This window comes from Cavia porcellus, unplaced genomic scaffold (assembly GCF_034190915.1).
Source record: "Cavia porcellus strain 051 isolate PalLab524CR breed Dunkin Hartley unplaced genomic scaffold, mCavPor4.1 scaffold_31, whole genome shotgun sequence".
NCBI lineage: Eukaryota > Metazoa > Chordata > Mammalia > Rodentia > Caviidae > Cavia > Cavia porcellus.
Window position 1 is genome coordinate 25,889,932 of NW_026947514.1, and position 24,486 is coordinate 25,914,417.

At 48.0% G+C, this 24,486-nt stretch overlaps 1 protein-coding gene across 5 annotated transcripts in view; it reads right to left on the reverse strand.

The window, feature by feature from the left end:
* Esrrb (estrogen related receptor beta) overlaps positions 1 to 24,486 on the reverse strand; it is a 160,895-nt gene that overhangs the window by 19,715 nt on the left and 116,694 nt on the right. For 4 of the 5 annotated variants that reach the window (XM_013155363.2, XM_003472321.4, XM_063241521.1 and 1 more), the window contains one exon: positions 17,255 to 17,371. In XM_013155363.2, coding sequence (XP_013010817.1) covers positions 17,255 to 17,371 — 117 coding nt within the window. Of the gene's footprint in view, positions 1 to 17,254; positions 17,372 to 18,839; positions 18,989 to 24,486 lie in introns of those variants that run through there. The other variant, XM_063241523.1, reaches the window with a different exon arrangement.

Consider the following 24,486-nt stretch of genomic DNA (forward strand, 5'->3'; position numbering starts at 1 on the left):
CTTATTTCTAATAAAAAATCTAAACCAATGATAGCATAATTCACAGGACAGAGGTACGCATCACCTTATTTAATTCACAAGAGATAGCACGGGTATTCTGTTCTTCATTTTACAAATAAAAAACAAAGGCTCAGAGAGATTCAGTCATTTGTCTAATAAAAGAGCCAGTATAAGAAGTTCCTTGCCATCCCAATGCATGACCTTCAGGAGAAGTAAAAGATAAACTCTCCTCTAAGTTTTCTCCTCCAGATCTTTACAGCCTAGTGGTCAATAGCACTGATCAATAAATGTATCAATTATCAGCTTATTGTGTTTGAAAAAGGAAAGAGGCTGTTGGGTTTAATCATGCACAACTGAAGCCTAATGTGCAGCGTCTGCTCTCCCCAGCCCCAGCCCAGCCACATCCCCTAATTGCTAGCCCAGGACACCAGGGTTCCAGGCAGAACAATGTGTGTGCATGAGGCAGGGTAGAGGGCGTGTTGGGCCTCAGTTGTGCCATCATGCAAGGGGCGGAGGCAGTGGTAACAACCAATGGCTGCATGGCTCACAGCAGGCCAGCTCTGGCAGCCCCTGTCTGTACCTCAGCACTCACCTAGCCCTCGATGCCCAGGTCACCACAGGCTCTTTCCCTCCACATCCTGGGCCAGTCAACAAGTGGGTTTCTAGGGACATTGCCCAGACCAGCTATATTTCTTCTACCCCCATTCCATAGTCAAGGTTTGCCTGTGATCACTGAGGGTGGGGGACAAAGACCTAGGGTGGAGGACAGAGGCTCCCATATAAAGGCTTCCAAGGGTACAGGTTATCCTGGGTTCACCCTTGAATGCCCCAGTGAGAAGCCTTCAGACCCCTGATGGAGTTGGAACCACCTGCATCCCTCAGCTCATTCTCTGTGACAGCAGTGGCAACAAAAACAGGACTCCCTCCACTCCAAGCAAGTGTGTGCCATCCCTGGGTGGACCCGGGCAGACCCAGGGCAAGGACTTCCCTCCTAACTGTAGCCTGAGCTTGGCACTCACCTATGGTGGGCAGTCAAGGGCCTGATGATCTGTCAGGCCAGAACAAAGCCTCTTAGAGCTGGAAAACAGGGCTCTCTGGGCCTCAGCCCTCACAGCTTCCCTTTGCCCTGCCAGTCTCTGAGATCGCCTCCCTCAAAGCAGCCCAAGCCCAGCAAGTCTGCCTTCAGGCTGAGCTCAATCCCATCTCCTGATCACTTCCCACCCGCCCTCCATTCACCAAGACAACTCTGTGTCTGCGCCTCCACCTTCCTTCCATGGCCAAGTACCCTTCATTTCAGGCCAGGGCACACATTCGTACACTTATCTTCGCCTGCGATACCGTGGTACATTCGTCTTTATTGGTGAGATCTGCTCTGAACTGAGAACTGTCAGCTGGTGGAAGGTAGAAATGGTAGGCAGACACACAAAGTCCTCCACACGGTGCCAAAGCAAACACTGGTCAGCTACATCTATACTTATTATCTGCCAGTGCATTCGTGGATTTTATTAAGTAAGCCACTCGTGTTTCTAATAAAGAAGAAGCCCCTCCCTGGGAGATAATGGATGGACTGCGTTCCCTGAGTACAATGAGAAGCCAGCAGATGGTTCCCACAGACACAACTATTGTCTACCCCACCTCTATTCCTTTTTTTCCCTTCCATACCAGCAGAATCTGGATTCTGTGGGTGGAGGCAACATGTCCCAACCAGTCCCAACAATTCTGCTGTCCAAATCCCCAGCTTCCCAAACAATGAGAGCTGGGTACCTAGCCTGGTTCCAGCCAATGACTTGTATGGAAAAGTTCATGGTGAGGATTCAGGGTTATATTGCTTTTTGGATAAAGAAACAAATGCCCTTGATACAACTGTTACAGCATGGCTATTCTGACCTGAAAGGTGAAGAGTTGTGGCAACCACCTTGTAACCATGAGGCAGCATCTGAGGACTCCAAAGAACATCAGAGGGGGGAAAAAAAAATAACAGTTTGAGTCCTCGACGCTATGACTGAGAAGACAACACAATGCCAGCAACTGCCCTTCTCCAGACTTCCTGTAAGGAGGAGACATTAACCTTACCATGCTTAAGTCACTAACTGTCAAGAGGTCCATAACTTGCAGCAGAAAACAATCTTCACTCGCTGATATACAGGACAATTACTTTTGAAATAAGGGCGTGACTTCCCAATACCAACTGGGTAAGGGATAAAAGAGTCCCTTTTCCACCCCCCCTTTTTGGGTACCGGGGATCGAACTCACGACCACGCGCTTGTAAGACAGGCGCTTATGCCACTGAGCTAAATGCCCAGCCCCTTCTCTTCTTTTTGAGACAAGGTCTCACTAAGTAGCCCAGGTTGACCTCAAACTGACTCAGCCTCCTGAGTGTGGTAACATACTACAATGCCCAGCAAAAGGAGCTTTGAATCTGAAGTAAGACTTGCCTCAGTATTTGTGTCCATATATTAGAAAATTTTGTAAAATGTAGACTCAGGAAGCACAATTGAAATACTAATTAACTTACAATTACTATCTGGGAGTACTAGATCTTATCATTCCGTTGGCACTTTTGGAGAATAAAAAAGCATTAATAATGCTAATACTTAAAGTGTCACAGATGTCCAAGTACTATAATAAATATATATCCTTTAAGTGACTACTGTTGAATATTGTTTAATCCCCTAATCTGTACAAATCAAAAATTTTACATTTCTGAAGTGTTTCATGAATACAAAAAAATCTGATCACAGAATATACAACACTGCAGAGATGACGCCTGCAAGCTGAGCCAAAGACCAGAAAAAGCATCACCCCACCATGGCAATATGAGAAACCCCTAAATCTTTGCAGCACTGAGGCCTGGACCCAAGGTCCTGCACATGACAGGCAAGTACTCTAACACTAAGCTACATTTCCAGCCCTTTTTTAAAATTTTTATTTTGAGACAGGGCCTTGCTAAATTGTTCAGGTGTCCTCAGGTTTGGAGCTCTCCCATCTCAGTTTCCCAAGCAGCTGAGATTACAGGAAGGTAGCAACATGCCTGGCACCTTTAGATCCTATAACTTGAGTATAAGCAAGAAAGACATACAACCGTAGTCTTGGGATCCAATCTGGATATCACCCCTGATGCTATCCTAGCTCCCCGAGTCATCTTGAATTTCTCCCTTCTGTATGCCTCTCTTTCATCATCTATAAAATGGAAGGGGGCCAGGGATACAGTTCAGTGGCACAGTGCCTGCCCGGCAAATGCAAAGTCAAAATTTCTGGTACCAAAAATTTAAAAAATTTATAAATGGAGGTAATTAACGGCCTATATCTCACTGGGGTGCTAACTTAATCCCCACTGAATCAATAGTTTAGTGCTTAAAACATCATAGACAGCAAATAGTAAATGATCAATTTAGTATTAACTAATATTACGGTAAAAACACTTCATTCTTGGGGATATTCTGTATCTTGACCGTACTAGTGCCATGTTCAGGTTGCGCATCACTGTACTTAAGATGATGTCACCAGAACCTAAGCGAAAGGTACATAGGTCTTCTCTGTGTTATTTCTTGCAACTGCAAATGAGTGTACAATAGTCTCAAAAAGTTTAAATACTTTTAAAAATACTAGTGGAAAAGTCAACTAGTAGATGTGTGCAAGGCACAAAGTTTTCTGTGGTTGTTTTCTGAAAAGCTAAGCGGAATTATCATCTGACCTAAAAATTCTACTCCCAGGTGTATATCCCAAAAAACTAAAAGCAGGGACTGGAACAGACTGGAAACAAGCCCAGGGAGCCTCAGGAGCAAGCAGATAAATGTGTGCATATACACAATGGACTAACAGCCATAAAAACAAACAGCATTCTGCACTATATGGATGAATCTTAAAAACACTATGCTTGGTGAAATAAGCCCCATACAAAAAGACCACGGCAGTAGCTAAATTCAGACAGAAAGTAGGCTGGAGACTACTGAAGGATGGATGAGGCCAGAGTGAGGAGGAGGTAGTGTTCAATGGTACGGAGTTTCCACTGGGGCTGATGAAAACGTCTGGGAAACAGACAGTGATGAGGCTTCTGGACTACTGTAAATGTGTTTAGTGCCGCTGAATCACACCGTTAAAATGGTTTTTAAATGGCAAGTTTTATGTGACATATATTTTGCCACAAATAAAATGATGTAATATACCAAAGTCCAACAAGGCATACTCTTTAAATGGTGAACAGGTCTATATTAGACAGCCTTCTAGTACCTGGAACCAAATGCTTGACGCCCAGAATTTGGAGGAGAAAAAGAGGTGTGGCTTGGTCCATTTCAGAGAATCTATCCATGGTTGGTTCCAAGACAGGATCACGGTAGAAGGGGTTAATGGGAGCCAGGAAGTAGAGCAGGGGAAGAGCATCAGAGAGACGGAGTAAGCAGCCAAGGTCACATCGCTGTGACCTGCTGGTACATATCCAGAAGGCCCTAGGCAGCTCCCAGGCCAATCAGGTTGGCAGTTAAGGTTAACTATTGTGGTATCTGAACCAAGCTGTTAAACACGTTTAGCCAGTCACATATGCCTGGTAATCCCAGCCACTAGGAGGCGGAAGGAGGAGGATCCCAAGTTCAAGCCCAGCCTGGGCAACTTAAGGAGATGGGCTCAAAATAAAATTAAAAAGGCTAGGGGCAAAAAATAAAAGGGCTGGAGATACAGCTCGGAGTTTCCCTGGAAGGGCTCAATCTCTAGTATTATTGTAAAAAATTGATTTGAATAGTTCGCCTGTCTAAGGGCAGTAGAACTAAACATAAAACGCAAGATGGATGAGGCAGAGGGTTTGAAATACAGCAGGCACTCAGTACGACCCTCCTTCCCTTCACCTTCGGGCAGTGGAGTCCACATGAATTGCTTTTCCGAGGAGAGCTGTGTCCCTACAGTTAGAACTACCAGGGTTCAGATATGGTAACAAATTGTCCCTACAAGCACACGGCACTTCCACAGATGCTGCCTTGATTATCCCCAGAGCTCAGTGTCTTCCCTGCTCAGCCCAGGACAGAGGCACCTCCGTCAGTCATAGCTGTATCTGTTCCTACCCCAAAACCTCATCACGGGCCCATGCCTGCAGGATCCCTGCTCAGAGCAGAGGTCATGGCAAGGGGCTCCCTGACCTCTCGAGGCCACACCCTATCTGCCAGTCTCTCCAGTCCCCAGAGGCCTCGTGACAACATCCAGAGCCCGGAGACTCCCAACCTGATCAGATGCCCTCTTGCTGACTTGCTAAGATCAGGCTTCTGGCTTTTTTCTTAATGGAAGTAAAATAATTCCTGCCTCCTTTCTTCTCCTTTTTCCTCCCTAAGCTGGATGAGATCCCAGTCTCTCAGAAGTAAAAATAGCCAAACGCTCAGGGGTGGCAGCCGCCAATGCCAGTTAAGTTTCTTTCTTTTATATCCAGGCACTAAAAATAGCTGGCCAGAACTTCACAGTGTGGCTTTGCACCCAGCCCTGAGCCTGTCCTGCCCTCCAGTCACTCATCTCTTACCTCTCTTCCCACAGGGGCAGCTTAGACAGGGCGGGAGGAGCAAAGTCCTCAGGGTCAGCATCCTCACTCCCCAGTTCCTATCTGGGACAAGAGTCAGGTAGGATCCCCCATGAGCTTGCGAAGTGTTCAAGGTCAAGACTTCCCTCTTGCCCTCATCCAGAGCTCCCTCCACCACCATCACCCGTACAACAGCCCATAAGGCAGGTTCACGTGGCACAATGCTTCCCTTTACGAGGCAGGTTCCTACTCATCTCCCCTGAGCTGTGTAACAATGCGGAAGGGACAACTACAGGATTACTGCCGGTCCCGGGAGAACACAGATGGTTAGGACGGTCAGTAACTTGCCCAGGGTCACACAACTAGGTAACACTAGGGGAGGATCTGAGTCCCTATTTGCAGGTGCCTCGATCCTGTTTTCTGTTGTCCCAAACTTGTGGCTACTAGTCCTAAATGACCATCAGAATATCCTGGAAAGCCCTCAAAAGCACGCACAAGAGGGCCAACCCTCCAAGGCGGGTTCTGAGGCAGGAGGCCTGGGGAGATGCCCAGGAATGGGTATTTTCTCCAAGTTCCTTTAGCAACTCTTGACTGTATGCCAGGTCTGGGTCTTCAATGCTGTCATCTCACAAGTGTTCTTCTCGGGGGACCTGGAGGTTGACCCTGGCCATACATCTCACAGCTGGTTCTTCCAGGGAGGCGAATCTGGTGGATCGCCTCGGAGGACTACACCCTACTCCCCAGCATTCCTGCCAAAGCTATGAGGACTCCGGACCCCACTAGGTAACACAGAGCCCCAGCATTCTGCTTACTGACAAGCGTCTGCTGTCCTGCTCTATCCTCTGGATGCTTCTGCCCGAGATGTCCAGAAGGACATTTCAACAGACCTGCACTGTCCCTGCCCCGAAACATCCCGAACTGTAGTGACATGTCCCTTCCTGGCCTCCCCTTGTGTCTTCCACTCTGAGGAGGTGTTGTAGGTTTTGCTAGTGGCCAACGCATTGGAACGGGCAGGTCCACGTTACCAAGGAGACTCCACTCCACCGAGCTCTGTCATTTCCCAGCTATGAGGCCCGGGGGTCAGCTCAGGCATGTGCAAATACCTGTCGTCTGTGCCACCACCTTTTGTTTCCTAGCCCGGCCGTGGCCACTGTCAATCAAGACACTATTGCCTCCAGATGCCAGCAGAGCCTCAAAGCCTTTCAACTATGAGCTACCAGCAGTCAAGACCCACCCCATGGCTAACGTACCACTGAAAGGCAATTTGCCATGCAGTGGTCCAAATTAAGAATGACCATGACTCATAATAGCTAAATCTTGGAAGCAGCCTACAGGTCCACCAATGAGATGAATGGATAAAGAAAATATGATACACACAATGGATATACTCAGCCACAAACGATAAATTTGAGTCATTTGTAGGAAAATGGATATACCTTGAGGACACAATGCTAATTAAAATAAATTACACAAGAAAGGCTGAACACGGCCATGGTTTCTTGGTTTCTCTTAAACGAGAAACTGAAAGTATAAACAATTTAAAGAACAAAATAAAAGATGATAAGAAATGGAGATACACTATGCAAAGATGGGAAAGAGATGTGGGGACGGGAGAGTTGGGAGGGGAGAGGGTGGGAAAGTAAAAAAAAGGATCAAGATGTGCTTTTTATTTGTACCAATTCCTCATGATGACTGTGTTTATTAGAAGCTGCCAGAACAAACAAATGCACAAACAAGATAATTTCAGACTGAGAAATGTTCAATGAAGAATGAAGGAGATACAATAGCAAGCAATGGGGTGGGAAGGGAGGTCTTTCCAAGATGATGGTATTTAAACTGGGTCCAGAAGGTTGAGAAGGAGCCGGTCTCCAACACAGCATTCCATTCCGCACAGAGGGAACAGTCTGGATGTCCTAAGAAGGAAGATGTTAAAGCAGGGTGTGGTGGCTCATGCCTATAATTCCAGCACTCAGGAGGCTGAGGCAGGAGGATTGTTGGGAGTTCAAGACCAGCCTGGGCTACAAAGTGAGCTCAAGGCCAGCCTGAATTGCACAGCGAAACTCTGTCTCAAAAAAGACAAAAATAAAAAAATAAAAAAAAAAAAGAAGGAAGATGTTTGTCAAGCTTGGGTCTCAACAGAGCAGATGTGGCTGGAGGAGAGTGGACCAAAGAGAAGGGACAGAAGAGGGCGGCTCCTTCTTGACACTGATGGTATAGGGAGGAGCTGGGCTGTGGGAGGCCTGGCAGACCAGGGTAAAGTATTTGAATTTTATTCTAAGTCAATGGAGAGTCGATGGATGGTGGAAAACATAACAACAGACTTACACATTGCTTTAAAAAGATCCTCAGACTGCTATGGGGCTTGGAAGAAACAGAATCAAGAGCAAAATCACAAATCCAGTTAGGACATGTAAGTGTCCAGTGGTTACAGAATCGTGACCACAGTGATGAAGAAAAAACATAGGAGAATCTCATGTACACTCTGGACAGTGACTGAGTGAAAGGCGATGTCCCTAGGTGAAGATGGGGAGTCGAGAAGACAGGGCGGTGCCAATCTCAAGCTCCTCCTCCTAAGGGGCCCAGGATAGCAGTTAGATATTGAGTCTAAGCATCCAGGGTAAGGCTAGGAGCCCCAGAGCTAGGATGGAGTCATCTGCGCCTAGCAGATCCTAATCTAGAAGAGATGATGGCAGGGTATGGGCAGGGAAGAGGGTCGGTTCCAAGACTCAAATAGCTCTGAAATGTAATGATCAGCAAGAGAGGCTGGGCGTGGTGGAGCCTGCCTATAATCCCAGCACTCCGGAGCCTGGGGCAGTAAGATTGTCACGAGTTTAAAGCCAGCCTGGGCTATATAGTGAGATCCTGTTTCAAAAAAAATTATAATAGTTAATACATAAATAAATAAATACAAATAAAGATCATCAAGAGGCAGAGCGAGCCAACAAGTCAAGAATGCACAGAAATGAGATAAGGAGCAGAGGAGGCCAGCATGGTCTGGGCAGCCATGAGCAAAGGGTGTAGGGAACACTGGGCATGCTGCTGAGAGGCCAAAGAGCTGCACGTATCGAAGAACCAGGCTTCTCGCCCAGAGGTGGCAGGGGGCACTTTCAAAGGTACAGGTGGAGTGGGTAGAGAGATGAGCATCTCACCAAAGTCAAGATCAAAAGCTGGCCATCATGACCCAGGATCCCAACACTCAGGAGGCTGAGGCAGAAAGATCATGAGCTTGAGACCACCTTGGGTTACATAGCAAGACCTTGTCTCAAAAGACAGAACAATAAAAATGTCAACATCAGCCCAGAGACGGAGACCTAAACGTGGGAGGGAGACTGGGAGAAGTGTCTTTACAACAACAGCTGAAGAAAAGTTTTTCAGATAACATAAAGCAAAGCAAAAGACTGAAGCATGCAATTTGTTAGGTTTGCTGAAACTAACTTCCATTTATCAAAGGATTCCATAAAGGGACATATAAATGGGGAGACTTTTACATTAACAACTGAAAAATCACGTATCTAAGTATGTTATATAGCATTATATATTACATTCTGCAATCAGCAGAAAAAGTAAAGTAGAAAAGGAACCCTCAGTGGTAACAAATGCATGAGATATGCTTATCTCATTGTGGAAAAAGTACATATTTATCAGTAGTTTTATATAACTAGCAAAAAAAAAAAAAAAAACAATGCTAACACTATGGAGCAATTGGAATATCTGAATACCGCTGATAAAAGTATCAATCAGAGCTGGACTGAGTGGCAAATAGCTATAATCTCAGCTACTCAGAAGGGAGGCTGAGGCAGGAGGATGGCAAGTGACAGGCTAGCCTGGGCAACTTAGTTTCACTCAAAATAAAAAGGACCAGGAATACAGCTCAGTGGTAGAGTATTTGCCTAGCATGCACAAGGCTCTGGGTTCCATACCCAGCATCACAAAAGCAAATGTAAATCAGTACAACCAAATCAAAACCAGTTAACTAGCATGCCATATAGCTGAAGACACACATCCTGGAACTCCTCTACTATTTACATACAACCAAGAAACCTGCTCAGACCCCATAAAAGCCAGAAGTTTAAAAGCCATATAAAACATAACCTCACGAACTAACTCTATACCATACACATTAGCAAACTGTGGTCTAAGGGCCAAATCCAGCCTCCTGCACTTTCTACCAAGCACAGCCCTGCTCATTCATCACGCATCATGTGGTTTCAACAGCAGGGCAGAGCACTTGGGACAGTGGCCTGCGGTCTGCAAAACGTAAAGTGGTTACTGACTTCTGCTGTACACAGACAAATTCGAAGCTGGCTGTGGTTTCCCAGGACTGTACTTGTAACCCCTGTACTCCCAGGACCCCAGGACTCTGGGAGACTGAGACAGGAGGACTAAAAGTGTAAGTCCAGCCTGGGCAACTCAGTGAGACTCCGCTCCAAAACAAACATGTAAGAAGGGCTGGGAATGTTTTTCAGTGTAAAGGCCTTGGGTGCCATTCCCAGTTTAGCGGGGGAGGGAAGGAGAGAAGAAGGGAAACATTAAATGAATTACAGCGCCATGCAACTAGCAGGGTTGTTTTGTTCTGAGATAGGGTTTCACTACATAGTTCATTCTCCTGCCTCAGTATCCCAAGTGCCCAGATTACAGCATGAACCATCATGTCTGGATCAATAACAAGCATTCACCTCAAAAATATTAAATAATCACGATACAGAAGATGTAGCACAATTTCATTTTTTAAAGAAACCCACAAAATCATTAAAGTACAAATAGATGGCAAAGTTGCCAGGCCTAGTGGTACATGCCTGTAATCCCAGCTTTGGGGAGGTCCAAGGGGGAAGACTGAATCGAAGGCTTCTAGGGCTACACGGCAAGACCTTGTCTCCAAAAAAACAAAACAAATAGTAAATTTATAATGAAAGGCAAGGTGAATATAGTGCCAATTCCAGGACAGTGGTCACCTTGAGGGTAGAGAAAAGAGATGAAAATGAGACCACCCAAAAAGACACCTCTGAAATAAGGGTGCTTTCCTCTATCTCACATTGTGTAGAGGCGTCAGCATTCTTTATGCTTGACATACTTTTTAATATAAATAACATGTTGCCATTTTAGAAGTAGTTGTTCAAGTTATAAAATCAAAGCATAAAAAGTGGACAATCAAACACAATGACCATCCTGTACAAACCATCCTGTTTGATGAACTAACAAAAACTTAGTAGTATAGTTATCTGTCTTGCACACTTAAACATACACACAGATATAGCCTTTTGAGCATTTTCTTTCGCTTTCATTATTACAATATCTATTAGATATTTTGGATCTTATTATTCTTTCAGTTATTATTTTTATAGGAGAGACACAATGCAATATTTATAAATATGAGTCAGATTTATTTCACTTATGAGGACAGTCTCAAACTGCCTCCATTTACTGAGTAATATTCCATTGTCTAAACTCGCGTATATTTTTGAGAAACAATACTCGTCTTCTATGTTATTCTCCTTAACACCAACAGTTTCAGCTGGCCATATGGCATCCCAGGTGAAAACTACAATTCCCAGCATCCCTTGCACAGGTGTGTCCATGTGACTAGATTTCACTAACGGGCTGTGACTGAAAGGACTGTGTGCCCTACAAATGACCTGGAGTAGACTTTTCCTGCTTACAGCTGTTTCAAGATGGAAAGCTCAGGTAGAACCCCAGGCTGAGGATGGCAGAGCTGCCAACCAGTTCCACATTACCATGTCATTTAACTATCTCATTCAAAATGAGGGAGGACTAAACTTCTACCATTCTGGGTTGTTTGTTTCAGTGGTAGAAAATAGTCTGTTTATGATAGAAATTTAGCCTTACCCTACCTAATATCACATACTATTATTTTTTGGATCCACCCATTGTTTTATTATCATTATTATTGTTGTTATTATTGTTGCTGTTTTTAGAGACCAAATCTTATGTAATTCAGACTGACCTTGAACTCATAATTATTCTGCTTTAGCTTAAGCTTCTCGAGTGTAGGAATTACAGATGCCCAGCGTCAATGTTTGCTTTTTAGGGGATTTTTAAAGAGCCAAAGGGGGGGCTGGTCCGATGGCAATGGGTTATCAGAACTTATTAACATTAGTGTCACTAAAGTTGCTATACCATCCCCCCACACACTGCTACACTTGACTGGCTTAAAAAAAAATAAATAAGAATGGGGGGTGAGGATGGATAGGACTATAGCAAATGCCGTGGTCCTTGGAAAAAAAATTTTTTTGTCTTTTTTGAGACAAGGTCTCGCTATGCAGTTCAGTCTGGCCTTGAGCTCACTTTGTAGCCCAGGCTGGTTTCAAACTCACAAGGATCCTCCTGCCTCAGCCTCCAGAGTGCTGGGATTACAGGCATGAGCCACTACGGCCAGCTAGTCCTTGGAAAATTTTGATGGAAGAAGCATGGATAAAGTGGCTATATCTGGATGCAGATGAAGGGTTTCAAATTTAATTTTGTTTTTAGAGTAGGAAAACCAGAGCATGTTTGTGAACATGCCTATAATCGCAAGTATTCAGGAGACTGAGACAGGAAAACCACAAACAAGTCTGAGGACAGTCTGGGCAACTTAGTGAGATTCTGTTGTCTCAAAATAAAAATTTTTAAGGAAGCCTGGCGTGTAGTGTAGCTCTGGGGGAGCACTTGCCTAGCATGTGCAAGGCCCTGGGTTCCATTCCCAACAGGAGGGTGGAAGGCCAAGAGGAAGGGCGGGGAAGAGAGAGGACAAAATCTCCCACTTGACTGTTGCTGTCTCTATTTTCTCACGAAAATATGAAGCAAGATCATGAGCCAAAGTATAGAGGGGGCTATAGGGGTACAACGCTGCTTCCTGGATGACAGGAAAATCGGTATTAGGGAGGGATGGGGAAAGGGAAGATGTTGACCAAAAGGTACAAAGTCTTAGTTAGATTGGAAGAGTAAGTTTTAGCGATCTGTTGTACTACCTGGTGATCACAGCAAACAATAGTAATTTATTGCATATTCAAAATTGCTAAAATAGATGCTTAATGTTCTCACCATAAAAAAATTTTTGATGAGGTCACTGGCTTGACCCTTCTATAATGTATCATAGATCAAAATATCATATTGTACCCCACAGCCACACAGTTATTTGTCAATTAAAAATGGAATAAAAAGAAAAATCAATGTTACAACATGATGAAGAATATCTATCTCAAGATCAATGATCAAAATCAGCATCATGGCACAACCCTAGAGGCATCCCCAAAGATGGGAAATATGAAGAAAATGTTCATTTATATTCCCATTTTATGAAGGAGGGAAGAGAAGATAGAAGTCTAAGCATCGTGCCCAAAGAGCCTCAAAAACAGTACAGCTGGGTTTTTATCAGGCATAAGTGACCCCTGAACCTGTTTTCCAGAACCCCAACACCAAACCTCTCCTAAGCAGGGGTAAGGACTGAGTCCGCTCATCTCCCGCAGGGCACAAAGATCGTGTGCGCTGTCAGATGCAATGGGGGGCTGCACATGTGCAGGACAGAAAGCAGCTCTGGGGACACAGGCATACATTATAGAGTTCTCCAGCTGTGGCTCAGGCGTATTCTCTGAAGGGCTGGAGAGCTGGGGTTTGTTTCAAAACACTAATGTGTTTTGGAAAGGAGAAAGAATTTTTAAAGACGAGTCATCTCTTATTCTCTTTCTTCATTCACGGGGCCAGAAAAGTGGTATTTCTGGCATGGGCTAGAGGCAGAATACTCTATAAATACAAAGCCATTAAATCCCATGCAGCAGAAACCTGATCAGGGCCTCCTTTTAATTTCCTGACATGAGCTGGCCACTAACCCAATTACCCAGAATCCCCGGAGGAGCCCTCCACCTTCCCGACAAGCACAAAGAGACAGCGCATGCACAAGCATGGATGGCAGCCCAGCTCTCGCTGAAATCAAATATCTTTTAGAAAACACTTGGGGAGCAGCAGGCAGGGGCTGAGAAGAGGAGGGGGAGGAGGAGCAGCCCCAGAGGCCAAGGCTGCAGGGAAGCAAAGCCAGGAGAGGAGAAGGTGAAGTTTGCAGATCAAACTGACCAAGAAAAGAGGCTGAAATCCAGCGCTGTACTGAAGATGTGGGGAGCACCCTGGGAAAGGCAGCAAACAAAGTCTCTAGGGTTCCTCGGGATTGGAGGCTGAGTCAATCCACACTCTACCCAGGCTGTGAAGCTCGACTATGGGGGATCCTCCCATCCTGATTCTAGCTAGAACCCAGAGAAGGGGCTAGTGCACAACAATACCACTAAGATTCCCACCAGGAAATCCAGGAAGAAGATCAGGGCAGCTGGAGACACGTTTGCATCATGGGACACAGCAAGAAAAGACTATCTGCCCCCACCATCTGTACTTGGGTTGAACTCAGGACCTTTGCACTGAGCTGCATTTCAGTCCTTTTTATTTATTTATTTAACTTTGAGTCAGCATCTTGGTATGATTCTATGTTGCCCAGGTTGGGCTCAAATTTTTGATCCTTCTGCCTCAGCCTCCCAGGGTGCTGCTGCTACACTCCGCTGAAGCTAACACTGAGTGTTCCCAGGAATTATGGGTCAAAGCAGTGCCGGGGTAGGTTCTGCCAGGAGGAGCTGCCCCTTTGAATGCTCGTGTATAGCGGGCAACGGATAAGCGGTAATAACATCCCTGTTAGGGAGAGTAATGGAGGCCTGTGGGTGTGAGGAGCAGCCCCTCGCAGCAGGCGTGCCCAGAACTGGAGACTGCAGCCACCAGTCCCCAGTCAGCTCAGATTTTTGTACTCAAGTTTGTATAGAAAGAGAAAAACTACGTTTCCTCCCCTGAAAATACAGGTTTCCATATCCTGGATTTGCTATGGATGGACAAGACTACCATCCACAGCCTGCTCTGGGAAACCCACAGACCCCGGGTCAGTCCCCACTAGCTGAGGAATCTGACAAACTTGGGTCCCTGAGACCTAGGAAGCCACACATCTGACCCTTGTCCCAGTAACTGCTGGGGGCCCTCAATCATGAAATAGTCTCCTTGATTATTTTACTAAAGAAAGGAAAAGTAACAGAGGCTGGGCGTGGTGGTGCATGGCTGTAATCCCAGCACTCAGAAGGCTGAAGTGAAGATCAGGAAGATCTGGGCTACATAGCTATTTTAGACCTACTTGGAATATACACTGACACCAAATCTCAAAATATGAGAGAGACAGAGGATCTCAAGGTGATGAGTAAAAGAGGAAGACAGCAGGTGACATTCACACTCTTCCTTCTAAGACTTGGGGAGCCCCAATGCCTGGGACCACTGGGGGACCCTGTGCTGGAAGCAGCGGAGAGAGACTGGCACCCGAGCTGTCCCAGGAGCCCGGCCCTGTGTGCGGAGCCAGGAGGACCCCCAAACAAAGGTAGAGCCCCGCAGCTGCCAAGCTCTGGCTGGCAGGGACCCAGGCTCCTGAAGAGGCCGCAGCTCCTGAGGGGCCGGTCCCCACGGAGCTGTAGATCCCAGATCTCCCCAGGGCTCAGTGGACCGCTCACCAGAGGCATCTGCCTGCCACATTCAGGAGCCTTTGTGTCATCTGGGCCTTCTTGGATTTGGGCCACCAGCACCAGAGAAAAATGTTCTGGTGACTGTCCCAGGCAGAGCTGCAAAACAGCCTTCTCAAGATCAGCCCATCTGCCCAGGGGACAGAATAACCGGGTGTCACCTGAGCCAGAGGCTATCAACCACAGGACAACTTACGGAAGGGACAGGGATCACTCAGTTCGATTCTGCTTGTTCTCAACACCATCATCCCCAGTTTGTCCTGTTTCTCTTATGAATGTCATTCCTGGTGTCATAGCTGAACACTCAGACACTCCCTCTCTTGCCGGGCATCCCTCCAACATGTGCCCCTTTGGGGGCACTAGAGCGTGGCCCCCTTTCCCAGCACCAAGAGCCTCAGGACAGTCCAGGGAGGGAGCAGCGGTGCCCCCACCCAGGAAGCTCCAACACCAACCCTGGCTCCCCTGGGGCCAGTGTGTAGCCAGGAAGGCATCACGCTCCAACCACACTGGGCCCCTCTGTCACTCTTAAAATTCAGAGGTGCAATGACAACAAGGCTTCTCAGAGGCTGCACACTCCAGCCAGGAGAGGCCCTGGACAGCTGGCCCCAGCCAGACTGCATCCTCATGCCCAGCCAGGAAAGCAAGGTGGCAAGAGCATCAGCGAGAGCAGGAAGGCGCAACTCTTCACACCTTCCGAGGGGGCTCTGAAGGAGCAGAAAGAGGCCAGTGTGGGAGCCAAGAGACCCAGGTCTGTAATGCCAGAATTCTGTGAGGCTGAAGCAGGAGAATCCCAAGTTTGAGTTCAGCCTGAACCTCGTGACTCAGCAAGACCCTGTCTCAAAATAAAAAAAATTTAAAAAAAAGGACTGAGGGGCTGGGGATTTAGTTCAGTGGCATAAGCACCTGCCTGGCAAACATGAAGTTGTGAGTTCGATCCTTGGCACCAAAAAATTAAAAATTTTAAAAAATTAAAAAGAGAAAGGGCTGGAGATGCAGTTCAATCAGTGTGAAAGCCCTGGCTTCAATCTCCAGTACCACACATGTGTACACACACACTCTCACTCAAACTGTGAAGAGTCAAAATGCGCCAGCCCTGGGCTAGGCCTGCAGTTCAGTGGTAGAATGCTTGCCTAGGATGCCCTTGGCCCTGGGTTCGATCACCATCACTGAGAAAAAAAAGATGAAGAACCAACATGCAGTCTTTCAGCAGATCCAACACAGCTCAGTTTTAGCCTAGAAAGAGGGCTGATTTTTCCTCAGTGGCGCCCTCAAGAAAGCAGCTGGCTTGGGGTGTCTCCATCAAGAATAAAAGGGTTAAATTAAGTGACTAATGAGATACATTCTGAAAGCCAGCAAGCTTCTGGGCGTGGTGGTACATACCTGTGACCCCAGCACTCAGGAGCTGGGGCAAAAGAACTGCCGTGAGTATGAGGTCAACCTGGACTACACAGTGAGTTCAAGACCAGCCCCAGTACACAGCCAAACCCTGTCTCGATAAACCAAACCAAACCAAAGGCAGCATGCTATGCAGACAAAAAGGGTGACTCTGAACTCACTTCAAGAGCTATATAGGTACAAAGGGGACCTAGAACAGAAAGGGAAGTGGGGGGCCTCCAAATTCCATGGCATGAAGATTTAACGCTTCACACTAAAGATGCATCATTAATTTAGGTCCCTGCCCCAAAGAGTGCTCCTAAAGGCTGGCTGGGCTTCTGCAGACCTCTCACAAAGGGGCTCCCCTTGGAAGCCAGAGAAAGGAGAAAATGTACACCAACACCAGTACCCCCAAAATGACACTGAACAAGGTTCTTCAAACTAAGTAGCTCTGAGGAGAAACCAAAAGCTAGGCAGGCATGGTGGCACACATCTGGCAATGCCAGCTGGGAGGCTGAGGCAGGAAGATCACAAGTTTAAATCCAGACTTAGAAAAGTAGAGGACAGGAGCAGTTAGGGAAGGAGAAAAGAGAAAAAAGGTGAAGCTGGAGGAGACCTAGAGCAACTGTCGGCAGAATGAGCTCCACGCCATCTGGTGTGCTCGGAGCCACAGAGAAGAGTGAAGGCAGCTCGTGCAGCTGTCGGAAGGAGGGTGGTGTGCACAGTGTGGGGAGAAGTGCGTGGCACCCTGGAGAGAGCTTAACCCACGCAAGGTGGGCTTGCAGGACAAGAGCTTGTTGCAGCCCCGCCCCTGCTAGTGGGAGGAGCCAGAGGCGTGCTGTGGCGGGTGGGCTCTTACCTTCCTTCAGCATTCCCACTTTGAGGCATTTCATGAAGCGGCAGGCCTGGCAGGACTTGCGCCTCCGCTTCGTGATCTCGCACTCATTGGTGGCCGGGCAGCTATACTCGATGTTCCCTAAACCAGACAGAGACAGGGTTGTCAGGCTCCTCAGAACCGGAACTGTCAGGTCTTCCTTGCAGAGGAAAAGTCTCTCCAGAAAGTGGTCGCTTCTGGTTATGAAGCCACCACCGCGTGGGGACATCAAAACTCACTGAGCTGGCTTTTAGCACCCCCATACACACCTGTGCTGACCAGAACATCCGCTCAGATCTGATCTCCATCTCCAGCTCCTTCGAGGCCAGCCCCACCCCAGCTGGAGAAAGCCTCAGGGACACTGAGCCCATGGTGTGAGGACCCAGGGGAGACCAGGCTGCCAGTTGTGTTTACCTTCTTCCCACCAAGTCAGTTGCTTCATGTGCAAAACAGTGTGCGGCTAGCTCCTGACCAAAAGACTAAGCAAGACACTGTGTGGAAAGTTCCTTTAAAACTCTGCAATCCCAGTGTGGTAGTGCACACCTGTAATTCCAGCACGCAGGAGAACACACACTGGAAGCCAGCCTGAGAAACTTTGTGAGACTCTGTCTCAAAATGAAAAGTAGAGAGGGCTAGGGATATAGCTCGGAAGTAGAATGCTGCCCAGCATGTACCAGAGCCCGGGTTAGAGCCCTAGCACCAAGGAAAAAATAACAATAATAAGCAAAAGTTAAGAGCTAGCCAACATGAGGTGGTTATTTTATAATAGTTCCTTGTGGGAGAAAGCATTTGTGATTCAGTTTCCACATCACTCCTTAAATGGGTTATAATATTCTTAGCACAGCCCTGTACTGAGCCCCAGAAAGGCAGGGCTGGTGCTGCCCACCTCCAGGAGGCAGCCAGGTCAGGCGCTACCTGCAGCACCCATGCTGCCAGCCACCTCCCCGCTGCAAGGACCGGAAGCCTGAGGCTCACACTTCGGCAGTGTCAGGTGACCACCAGGCCAAGTGAAGGCTGTGCTGATCTTCCTTCCAAGGCTCCCAGAGGCCCTTGCTGCTTTTTTAGCAACTCTTTTCCAAGATGGTCTTCAGGCTATGGCTGCCTTTTCTATGCAAGGAACAGCATCCACCCTGCAGACTCTTTCCTGTGACTTACCTAACATGCGTGCTGCACTGGGTACCTATAACTTGTCTGGTATCAGGAAGAAAAGGAATGATGGGGTCTCTCATTTCAACTGTCCCCAGACTCCTCCTCTGGAAGGAGCAGAGGGCCTCCCTGTCTTTTCTATCCACGCCAAGGTTTACTGTTCACCCACTACACACATCACCTGTATCAGTTCCCTCCATCCTCACCGCAGCCCTAAGTTGGGTACATCAGAGCCCCATTTCACAGAGAAACTGAGGCTCACACTGAAGTGAGCCACCCAGATCCCCTGTGCCATGCACACCTAATTGCATAAACAGCTCGTGGAAATCAGAAAGGCACTCACCAAAGAACAAGAGTGACATCTCTGAGCCCCATTACTAACACCTAACTATGGGCCACACATCCTGGCTCAGGAATTCCTTACCTCAACTTTCTGGTGAGGAAACTGGCTTCCCAGAACATCCTGGAGACCCCTCAGCTCTCTCCCCTTCTGCAGAGAGAGGCTGGAGATCGTCCTCCCGCTGGAAGATGGAAGAGGAGAGGAAGAGGAAGGATGAAGGCCCTGTGCCCCTCCCCCTCTTATCCGACTCTAATCATTTCTTAAGTGTGTTTACTTGTGTGGCTTCCTGTGAAAATCATTTCAACACTCGTGTAAGCATGGTGAAATTATTAACAGAAGCAGAAGAGAGGAAAACACACAACCATCAACTAACTCATCCAAGTCTCAGCCGTGGCTCAGAGGCACAGCCAAACTCGGCCTCAGTCTCCACTCCATCCATTGCTCTCCATCTCCAATCTCCCCATCCTGATTCCTCCACTGCTTTTCCACAGTCATAAGCTCCTAGAACGCAGGCGTCACCGAGATGTCCAGGCTTTCACTGCTACAGCTGAGAACAAACCCAGCAGGCTCCCTCAGCCCCAGACCAGGCCTGGCAACCTCTCCAGGTCCCTCTTGGAAGGTGCTCCTTCTCCCTGCTGACCACCACTGATGTCCCCATGGCCTGTCTGTGACTGCCCAGCCTGGGTCGCCTCTGTATTACAGCAGGTGCTCAGTACCCACTGAGAGCTAACACAGATCTGCGACCACTGCGGCTGTGCTTCACATTTACATACTGGGTCTTCAGCTTTGCCAACAACCCTGAGGGGAAACCTCTATTTGCCCGACTTGCAGGTGATTGCAGAGGCCAGACTGAAGGGCAGCTCAGGTGTGAGCCCAGAGGCTGGCTCTGGCCCCTGACTCAGTGCTGGAAGGCAATCGAAGTCAGACAGTTAATGCGTGTCGCCTGGGACTCCTTCCCACACAACTTCCGGTGTCCTGCTGTCTCACCTGCACAGCTCTGACCATCCCTTGAGGGAGGACGGAGCACAGGCTGTAGCTCAGACCGGGGACCAAGATATGGATATGACCCTGGGGCTCGAGTGGCAACAGGACTGAGAGCCAGCAGCAAGTCAAGAGGGATGTTCTTGACCCTCTGTGTGTGTGTGTATGTGTGTGTATGTGAGAGTGAGAGTGAGAGAGAGAGAGAGAGAGAGAGAGAGAGAGAGAGAGAGAGAATTCTAATTTTACTTATTTTTGTTCCTTTCAATTTGTCTTATGGTCCCTGCGGCTGGTTGCCAGCAGAACCAGGCTGGTGGCCTGGCCTTGTAATTTCTGTAAGTGCCTCCTCGATAAGGTGATGAGATTAATCCATCAGAATTCCTGCAGTCTCCAGGGGAGTCTAGGAGAGCACAGAAGAGAGGCTGGTGACACATGTGCACATGCTCGCCTCCCACCAACTGAAGTTTGGGGTGGGCTCTTACAGCACAAGGACACAGCCAACAGCCAGTACGAACTCAGGGTTCTTATCTGGGAGTGTGTCCAGTATAGACATGCACTGACTCCATTTCAGGAAAGTCATATAACTTCTCTGAGCCTCAGTTTCCTTACCCATAAAATGGGTAAGGTTGTGCAGATTTGGAAAACATGACAAGGGACAGGATTAGTAGGTTTCCTTCCTTGGCTTGAGAGCAACCACAGTTACCCACTAATGTTTATGTCCAGGTGGATCTGGAGGGCTCAGCTAGAGGGCTCGGGGGTACTCTTCAAGGTGTCAGGTCCAAGGTGCCGTTCCAACTTTTTTTTTTTTGTCTTTTTCGTTTTTATCGGTACCAGGGATTGAACTCACGACTGCCTGCTTGCAAGGCAGGCGCTTCGTTCCAACTTTTAAGAACTTGAAAATCTGCCTCCTGCAGCTGGGCCTCAGGGATGCAGCCTTTAGGGCAGCCCCGCCCCAGGCTCTGAGGTGGGAGCTGCTGAGTTCAGACTCAGCTCTTGGGGACAAGTGGTACCTCTGTTTGACCCCAGCATGGTCACCTCACTCAGGGGCTACAAGGGAAGGGCTGGGCTTACTCTCATTCCTTCTCACCCATGGAGGACTGATGAATCCCTTTCACTTCGTGAGGCCCACTGTCCTCTGCCCTCTGCCCCATGCTCCTTAGTCCCCTAGCTGCATGATCTCACTGTGTGTGTGTGGCGGGGGGAGCTTTTGCTCTGCTCTTGGGCAACAGGCCCCTTGCTGTGGCAGGACACAGGCAGGGCCTTGCTGGGCCTCCGCAGCCCCCTGCAGCTGATGTTTCTGCCTGAGATCCCTTGGGCCCCACCTGATCTGCTTCAATTCCCCTTCGTTTCACGGACAAGACAACCAGCACCTGTGCCTACGTCAGAAACTGACCCAGGATCCTGGATTCTCCCCTCTCTGCTGTCCCTTCCTCTCCCTGCTGCTCCCACGCACACCCGTCCGCCCTGGTGTCCTCTCCTCCCACCTCCTTCCTGCCCACACTGCCACTGCAGGGATGCCGAGGATCTGGGCGAGACTGCCAGGGAAACCCCCGACACAGCAAAGGCGCGGGAACTGTCCAGGCAAGAACTGTCTGGGCATGGCAGCCCACACCAGTGATCCCAACTACTCAGAAGGCTGAAGCAGGAGGACTGAGTTTGAGGCTAGCCTGAGCAACTTAGCAAAATCCTGTGTTCAATCCCCAGCACACACAAACATACAAGAAAAGAAGAGGAGGAAACGAGAGAGATGTCAAAAGAAAAACCCAACTCAAAGTTTTGGTTTGGTGTTTTCTGGCTTTTCAAGACTGGGTCTTATTGCAACCCTAAATTGCTCGAGCTGGGCCAAATTTGTGATCCTCCTGCCTCAATTTCCCAGCCTGCTAAGATTAAAGGCACATGGAACCACAATGAAGTAAGATCTTTTTTTGAAATGGTTAACTCTGAATTGGAGTGGAAGGAGGATAGGGCCAAAATATTTATCTTTCATTACGAAGTTTATATTTCTATTATACTTTGTAAACTGGGTACACACATCATTTTGATAAAGATTAAGAGTTAATTTAAAATACAACTTCAAGAGCTGGGTGTAGTGGCACACTCAGTAATCCCCAACACTAGGAAGGCTGAGGCAGGAGGATCGTTGAGAGTTTGAGAACAGCCTGGGCTACAAGGTGAACCTAAGGCCAATCTGAACTGCATAGAGAGAACCTGTCTCTCTTTCCCAAGAAATTCCACAGTTTGAAGCCAAGCCTGGTGGTAAACGTCTGTAACTCTAGCACTTGGGACACGCCAGGAATCGTGTGTTTGAGGCCATCCGGGACTACACGGTGAGTTTCAGGACAACCTGGCTGGCTCACTGTGAGAACGTACCTCAAAACAAAACAAAAGAAAAGAAAAGAAAAAGGCCCTCGGCTCTGGCTGCCTCCACACCCTGCACCTGACCTCTCCAGGAGAGGCTCTGCCAGCTCTATGTCACTGCTGAGTCCCCAGAGAGACCCTCGCTCAGGTCCCTCCACCTGAAACTCCTCCTGTCGCCTACCTGCCAGTCTCCTCCACATCCCTGGAGTCTCAGTCCTCACACACTCCTCGGTGACACCGTCTGTCCCTGGGAGCCTTACACACTCCTTCCCACCACCCCACCGTGGTGTATACAGCCACTAGCTGAGTTGCACACGCCAGACCTTGCCAGGGGGTTCTTCCCCCATCTGCACGGTGTACTTGTTGGGGATACAGATGGTTTCTGACTTTGTAGCTCACGAGCAGCGCCTGGCCCCTAATTACCCGTCAATTGAGTGAAGGATAAATGCAAATAGAATGCAAAGTCCCTACCCAGAGAGTCGGGGACAGTGACTTCTGGTTGCACGTGTAGGGGTCTCCTGTGGGTCTGTCCCCTTCTTGCAGTGGCTGCACACAGCCCATCACCAGCATCTTAAAAACATGAATGGCTAGGTTTCATGTCCCTTCCCTCTGCAGGGCCTCTTGGAATGTCTCTTACCACCTCCACGTGCATCTCATCAACTCTAAAGTGATGCCAGGGATTTAGCTCAGCAGCCCAAGTGTCTGCCTGGCAAGCAGGAGGTTGTGAGTTCAATCCCCAGTACCAAAACCAACAAAAACAAATGATACCAAAGAAACAATAAAACCAGTAAAGTGCTTCCCAGGACAAAATGCATCACTATTGTTTTTTGGTGCCGGGGACTGAATCCAGGACACTTCACACATGCTAGACAAGTATGTATGACTGCTTCCTTGTTAGTATTTTCAAGTTTTTCCCATTTAAAAGAGTTCTTTGGGGTTTATTTAAAGATTGTTTTTTTAAAGACACAGATTTGATCACATATGTTTTGGGGTTTTTTTGTTTGTTTGGTCAGTAATGGGGATTGAATCCAGGGCCTTTGCACTGAGCCACCGCCACTCCCTTTGGTTTTTTTATTTTGAGACAAAAATCTCATTAAGTCACTGAATTGTCCAGGGTGGGTCTGAACTTGCAATCCTTTGGCCTTAACCTCCCAGAGTACTGGGATTAGAGGCCTGTGCCACCATGCTCAGCTCACATTGCATCAAAGAGAAAATACAAGAAAAATAGGCTGGGAGAACAGCTCAGCTGTAGAGAGCATGCCTGTCAAGCACAAGGCCCTGTGTTTGATCCCAGCACTGGAGAAGGAAGGAAGGAAGGAATGAACGAACGAACGGAGGGAGGGAGGGGAGGGATTTAGACTCTGCTGAGTCATTTTTGGGTCAAAGCCACCCAGTTCTTGTTTTCTTGCAGATCCATACTCTCTGCTGGCAAAGGAACCCACCAAACTGAGCTTCTTCAGAGTGCCAATTGCTGTCTCAAGGGTTACCTTCCAGCCCACCAGTCCCTATCCTGCAAGTTTTAATGTGCACAGAAGGTCAGCGGCCAACTAAAACGCAGCCTTAGCCTCAGTCTTAGACTGCTGATGGACTGTGACCCACGACCGACAGAGACATGAGGGATGGCAAACTGGCACTGAGGAGACGTGGTCCTTCTCCAGCTCCTCCGGCTCTCCCCTTCTCCTGCTAACAAGTCCTCCCACTCCCACCATGTTCCCTGAGGACCTTTCCCTACCACCTCGCTGTGCCTCACTTTTTGCAAATTACTGGAGCTTACATGAGGCTCACGGAAGGCCTGGACCAGTCCCGTCAGACCGCCCAGCCCAGCTGCTATAGATGCCAAGTGGGGCCTTAAATTTCCATTTCTCCTCCTCCTTCTCTCCTGCCACTCCTTGCTCTCCTCTTTTATGCTGCTCTGGAATTCAACTCAGGGTCTTCACACTGCGCTCCATCATCAGGCTTTTCTTTAATTATTTTGAAATGGGGTCTTGCCAAGTCACTAAATTGCCCAGACTGGTTTCGAACTTGTGATTTCCTGCCTTGGCTTCCCACAGTGCCGGAATTGCTGGTATGCACCACTGTGTTGGGATGACAGTCAGGTGCCACCATGCCCTGCTCCAAATCTGCATTTCTAACAAGCTCCTGGCTGGAACCTAAGGCTGACTGGGGCCACACTTTAAGAAACTTGTAAGGAAGATCTCATTAGATCCCAAGGCCCACAGGGGTCCCACTCTCCTGGGCTTTGATTTCCGACTCTTCAGGGTCTCCATGGACCCATCAAACTCAGTGTGACCAAAGCCCCCTCCATCATCTCATACCCCTTCCTACAGAATAAAGTCTTCCTTCTGTTTGTTTCCTCCTTCCTGCTGTGTGTATCTCCTTAACAGCTAAATTAGAA